This window comes from Tupaia chinensis, unplaced genomic scaffold (genome assembly GCF_000334495.1).
Source record: "Tupaia chinensis unplaced genomic scaffold, TupChi_1.0 Scaffold000320_1, whole genome shotgun sequence".
In the NCBI taxonomy this organism is placed as follows: domain Eukaryota; kingdom Metazoa; phylum Chordata; class Mammalia; order Scandentia; family Tupaiidae; genus Tupaia; species Tupaia belangeri.
Window position 1 is genome coordinate 1,078,106 of NW_006159813.1, and position 6,580 is coordinate 1,084,685.

The 6,580-nt window shown below is 48.7% G+C and overlaps 1 protein-coding gene across 1 annotated transcript in view; it reads right to left on the reverse strand.

Moving 5' to 3' along the window:
- WSCD2 (WSC domain sialate O sulfotransferase 2) overlaps positions 1 to 6,580 on the reverse strand; it is a 130,962-nt gene that overhangs the window by 36,464 nt on the left and 87,918 nt on the right. Inside the window, exon 5 of the mRNA XM_006151511.2 lies at positions 6,503 to 6,552. Coding sequence (XP_006151573.1) covers positions 6,503 to 6,552 — 50 coding nt within the window. The remainder of the gene's footprint in view (positions 1 to 6,502; positions 6,553 to 6,580) is intronic.

Sequence of the window (6,580 nt, forward strand, 5' to 3'; positions counted from 1 at the left end):
AGGCAACCTTTCTGGCCCCTGAGCAGGAATCCGAGAATTGCAAAAGCCTCTGCCCCACATTCTGACAATGTCAGCTCTTCATGGCCAGGCTAGCTGGGCTGGTGCGTGAACTCAGCAGCTTGGGGTTTTTACGAGCAAGGGGTGAGAGAGCAACTGCTCATCCACTCTCTTTGCTGGGGGCACGGGAAGAATAGCCTGGAACCAGCTGCGAGTGTCTCTGAAGTCCTATCATCTCTTTGTTCTGGGGCTTCAGAAAAATGAGGTAAATGTCACCAGGCATCAGCTTCGAGGCAGGTGTGGAAGAGTTCTCCTTGGTTTGAAAGAGGCTGCCACCCCCTGGGTAATTAGGCCAAGCTCTGCTGCATTAAAGATGCTGGCGAGGAGGAAAGGCGGTGAGCTGGAAGCTGTTAACAGCTACCTAGCTACCTATGATCAGAGAGATGGAATTACACAAAGAGCCTAACTGTCCGAGGAGAATTCAAACCAGCTATTTTTAGACATCACCAAAGGCTCCTGAGGGCGGCTGGGAATCTGAATCGCCCGAATTGGGTGCTTCTCCTGGTGAATTGTGGAGTTTTCATTAGGAAGAAGAGGGTATCCACTATAGGGACTGTGCTAGGTGCTTCCTAAACTTTATCTCATTTAATAGTCACACAACTGCAAAAGGGTGACTCTGTCCCCATTTTACAGATAAGGCCTCTGAGGCTCAAAAAGAGTTAAGTGGCTTGACCAAAGGCAATGCAGCAAGTATTGAGAGAGCTGGGTAGAAACAATGCCTGCTTGATCCCCAAACTTGCATTGTTCCCAATTCTAACTGTCTTGCTGAATTTTACTCGGGGGAGGGGGAGAAAACCAATTGTCCTCTATCATTATGTAGATGGAGGATTTTTTTTTTCCTATAGGGCACGTGTGCTCTCCAGAAAGAGAGAGAGATGGAGAGACAGAAAGTGAGACATCACCCCCCAGGGGAGATGGCCACGCCACAATCCCTTCTCCTCTGTTCTCTTCTCGGGATCTTGGGCATGCATGCACACACGCCTGGCATGAGTTTAAGCCACCAGGTCCGGGATGTGAACCACGGTCAACTACATGGGAGTTCAGCAACATAGCCATTATGCTAACTGCTGGTCCCTAGATGGAGAATTTTTAAAAGTGTCACCCTCGGGACCACGCCGGGCGCGTGTGCGTGCGTGCCCAAGATCCCGAGAGGAAAACGGAGGAGAAGGGATTGCGGCATGGCCATCCCCCCTGGGGGGTGATGTCTCACTTTCTGTCTCTCTGTCTCTCTCTGTCTTTCTGACGAGTGCACACTCCCTATAGTAAAAACCTCTCCCCCCACAAAAAAGTGTCAACCTCTTGGTCCTAGAAGGACTCATGAAGTCCTGCACAAATTGTAAAGTTCAGGGGTTCCAGACATATAGCAAAGAGATGCAGAGGGCTCAAGGCACAGCAAAGAAGGAACTAGATATGATTGAACCAAGGATCCAAGACTTTCCTAATTGTCTGAGGCTCTTCTTGGCAGAAGTGGTTAGACTGGAGTATCAGTGAATGCAAGCAGAAGCATTTCACAAAAGTCTCCTAATTTTTGACCCTTCCATATCTAATAAGTGCACAAAGTCTGTCATGTAAATTGTGAGCCATAAATCAGGGGATCTATTTTTTCTGTAAGAGCTTCGCCATGCTGTCCATAAAGCAGATGAGAAAAAACAAGTGGAAAAACATGGGCCAGCAGTTGGCATGGTGGTTAAGGCACTGGATTTCACATGACTGACTCTGTGGTTTGAGTCCTGGATCTGGCGGCTTGAAAATCACACTGGGTATGTGTGCTTGAGTGCCCAAATTCCCAAGAGGAGAGTAAAGAAGGGGTTGTGGTATGGCCAGCCTCCCAGGGAGGATGATTTCACACACACACACCCGGTGAGTGCATGTGCCCTGTAAAAAAAATCTTTAAAAAAAAAAAAAAAAGAAAAAAGAAAGAAGTGCTGACCCTGGGAGAGGCTGGTTTGTAGTCCTCCGGGTGTTAGGCAAATCGGAAAGGCAGTCAGCACCATGGACAGCTACCCGCTCCCATCGTTCTGCATAGACTTTGCAATCCAAATTTGGCAAGGAGCTCTCAGGCAAATGAAATTTCTTGAAACATCCTATAAAGCCATAATGTTCTCAAATCACCAGCAGGTCTCTCCCCCTGGGAGGAGAGCTACACTTGCTGACACATTTAGCAAACTGCTGTGAAAAATGTAATCTGACCAAGAAGGAAGTCCATTTCTTGGTTCTTTTGTAACAAGGGCAGAGTCCACGTGCCTGAGCGTCTGTGTCAGGTGGAAGAGCAGGGTGCCTGCAGACACGGGCTCTGCCAGCCTTTTCATTCTCTTGCTACTGTAGGAGCACCCCGTCACCTCAGACACACGAAGGCTGGCTCCCTGCACGAGGCAGACACCCCACTGGAGTGCTGCTTGGGAGATAATAAGCCTCTTTTGGATCTTCCCAATGATTAAGAGTTCTGTGCCACTGCTCAGGGAAACACAATTAGGACACGTCTTTAATACCAACTAATGACTCTGCAAATGAAGTCTGGTTTCCACAATGAGTGTTTGCTCATTTCTCTGCTTGATGTAATACTTGTGAGGGTCACGTGCCAGCGACTTGGGAGGCATCCCTTTCTCATTGACTTGTATATAAAGCAGATCCCAGGCACAGAAATCCACCGGTGCTGCTAAGCGAGAGCCAAGGCATTGGAGGTTCCTTATTGCTTAGAGTCAGGAAGTCATGCAGGAAAAGGGATCAGGGTCAGGGAAGGAAGGGGTTACACTGGACCCAGGAGTTACCCCAAAATAGAGGAGATGGGTTCCTAAATCCAATTCAGGTAGGGTGTCTATCACACTGTAATGAGTGAGCACCTACACTGAGAGTCGGAGACCTGGGTTCCAGCCTGTGTTCAGTTGCTGAGAAGCCCTGGGTCCTTGAGTCCTTGGAAAAATCATGCCTGTCAATCATTTCCTGAAATTGCCTCTAGGCTTTGAACACTCTATTCCCTTCGCTAGATTTCTTCCCCGCTCCTTGGTGATTTGTCTTGAGTCTAAGTTTCCTCCCCTTTGCCACCAGGCAAAACCTTATACATCTTTCAAGGCCCTCATCAAATGCCCCCTCTTCTGTAGAGCGTCCCCCAAGACTATTTGACTTAGAACTTTTGCTCTCTGGGGCTCAATTTCTATAAGTGTAAAATGGAAATATTAGCAAGGAAGGTGCTTCCAAGGTGGCATTTAATGCGTGACCTTTGTTGACTCTGGATTTTGGCTCATGGCTGGAATATATGGTGTCCCATTCACCTAGAATCCCCTTCTAATGAGGTTCCATGCAACTGCTGTTTCCTTGGCTCCTGCAGACAGAGTCTCTGAGATCCTGTGTACATATTCCATATGGTTGAACCAACACACAGATATCACCCCAGTAGATGCTGTAGTCTGTCCCTCCAGTAGATACTGAGCTCCTGAAGACAGGGACTGTCACTGTTCCCCACAGAGTCCCTACATACCTGGACCACACGGGAGCTCCTCAAGCATTCTGGCTCAATGGATGGCCTCCATGTGCTCTCTTCATGTCGTGTTGCCAACTGGGAGCTCACCAGGAACCCCGAACAACACAACATCTGCCACATCTGTTTCCAAGCTGCCTCCGTTCTAGTCTCAGCCAGAGGTTAACAGAGCTTAGATCCTTTTTCAGTGTCTCCAGCTGAAGGTACCCGAGCTTCAGACTTTGTACAATGATGATCCAGAGTGACTGGAATGGAGCACTTAGAGAACCCGCTCTCAGTAGGAATGGCTGTTTCCCCACTTGGACGTAACACAAAGATGCTTCTCTAGATGGTGCAATTACCCAGAGAAATTCTGCCACCACAGGATGGGCAAGCTGAGGAGCACGGCAGCTTTTATGTCAGCCTCAGGGGCTGTTCCCCACTGACAACCAGTCCTCCCTGACAATATCTTACTGTAACAAATTCCAGGGGTCTTTGTCAGATAAGGCTTGTATATTTATTTCAGTTGATTGGAAAGGTTTTGATGGTCCATGAAAATGTTATTCTAACAAGTGATCGTGTGTGCGTGCGTGTGTGTGTGTGTGTGTGTGCAAAAGAGAAAGAGAGAGAATGTCTAGATTTTCCAGCCAATTTGAACATTAACTGGGAAGAGATCTGAGACTGACTAATGACATGCACAGCCTAGTTCTCGCCTGTCCAATGGGACATTTTGGTGGCAGCAGCTTTCCCTCTAAATACACCAGAATTCAAGGCCCTATCTTTAGATGGTCAAAGTGTCACCCTCAAAGCAACATAAATACTGGCATGAAAGGGATCAGTGGTGAAGATGATATACCTGCCACCAAGTTAAAAATCCATTACAATGGGTTGGCTCCATGGCTCAGCAGAACTGTGCTACTCAAGAGAACTCAGATCCTTCACGGTGACCACGGCTTGAATCCCCAGCCCAGGCAGCAGGAAAACACACCAGGTGAGGCCACAAGTGCCCGGGTTGTGGGCTTCTATGATGGGCTAAGGGAGAGGAACCATGATGTGACCAGACTCCCTGGAGGGTGCCCACACATGCACACACTCTATCATGAATAAAGAAAAGAATAGTTGTTGTTGCTAATTCATTATGCTTACAGCCAAACCAGAAACCTACTATGTGAACATTCTCCAGCCTGGATTTCACATACTACCTCTGCCCTCTGCCAGCCAGACCTCCAGTCCTAAACTGAGGTGACCACGAGAAGTCCACCTGGAGAAACCAGCCAGCATGCAGACTGGCAGCAGATCAACCCCAGGGCAGAGCAAAACATCAACAGAGCTTCAAAACTATGGGATTTGAAATACTAAAGATGTTATCACACAGACCAAAACAATGAAGGTTTTAAACAATGACATTCATGCAGAAGAGACCTTTCTCTGCATGTAGACGCATATTAGCTTTCTGACAAATCCACTTGCATGGGTGGGACTGCATTCCAGGTGACATCTACTGAGATCTAAGGCCTTATTATTCAAAGTGTAGTCTGTGGACCACAACCTGGCCTCACCTAGGAGTGATTTAGAAATGTAGAATCTTGCCAGACACGCTGAATCAGAATCTGCATTTAGTAAGGGCCCCTGGGCCCTCAGGCTCAGACAAGCTGGGGAAGCACTGACCAAGGGGTGAGGGAAGTGGTTGTGAGTTTCTATTCTTGCCTCTGGAAAGCTCTGCTTTCCCTCTTTCATGAGGCCCATTAGCTCTATCTGGGTCTAAAGGTCACCTGGAATTAGACTGCTTAACCCTCAGCAGCTTTGCTTACATTTGTGAAGCCTCAGCTTCCTTATTGTAAGTTGGTAATGGCCCAGAAGGATTCTAGGGAATGGGACCAGCAGTTGGCGTAATGGCTATGTCGCTGAACTCCCAGGTAGTTGACCATGGTTCGAGTCTTAGATCCGGTGGCTTAAACTAATTCTGGGCATGTGTGTGTGCCCAAGATCCCTAGAGAAGAATGAAGGAGAAGGGATTGCGGCATGGCCATCCCCCCACCCCAACCCCAGGGGGGGTGGTTGACTTCTCGCTTTCTGTCTCTGTCTTTCTGGCGAGTACATGCGCCCTGTAAACAAAAACCTCTCCAAATAAATAAATAAATAAATAAAGGATTCTAGGGAAGTGAAATGAGGTCCACAATTGGAATAGCACAGAGCCTGGCACACAGCAGATTGTCCATAAACACTTACTGCTATTGAACATTGCCCTGCTGCTCAGGAAGGGGACAAAGATGGAACAACACCCACAGAAAGCGAGTCAGCTCCTGCCCTCTCCTATTCACCCTGCATTTCCTCAGTTTTGAAGCTGGAGAGTTTTCCTAACCCATCTCAGATCAGAAGCACCGACCAGCAAGGACAAATTCATTCCCTCTCTGAGAGCAGTAAAGGCTCTGGAGTTGGTACAAATGCCCCACTGCTTATGAGCTCTGTGACATTGAGATGTAGTTTTCTCATCTGTAAAATGGGAACAGGGAAGCTGTAGCCTGTTTCAAGGGTCACTGTGAAGATCAGATGTGCTGTTCTCTACAAGGCACTGAGAAAAAGACAAAGGGTTTGCTGTTATCATCGTCAACGTTGCTGCTGTCGTTGTCATCATTATCACCATCGTTAGAGACAATCTACTCGGAAAATCAGGAAGGACAGACCAGGCTCAAGATCCAACTCAATTTCAGAAGAAGGAAGAAAATAAGGGATGAAGCTGGTACAAGAGGCAACTCAGGAGAGGAGGGAGGGCGGAAGGTATGTGGGAATGTTCAAAGCTGGACCAAAGGGCTGTGCAGGGGGTGGGGCGGGAGGCAAGGCTGCAGCAGGATTGAGGTGGCCTTGGAGGGATAGGGAGCCAGAAGGTGCAAGGTAGACATGCAAGGATGCTGCGGGTGGGGGGTCGGGTGTGGGGAGAGGGCCGTGGCTGAGAGCTGAGCAGCAGAGAGGTGCAGGGGTCAACTCACGTACACCTGCGGGCCGACTCCTGGGCCAGCTGCAGCCGGTAGACGGAGAGGCGGGGGGGGGGGCCGCCCCCGCCGCCCCCCG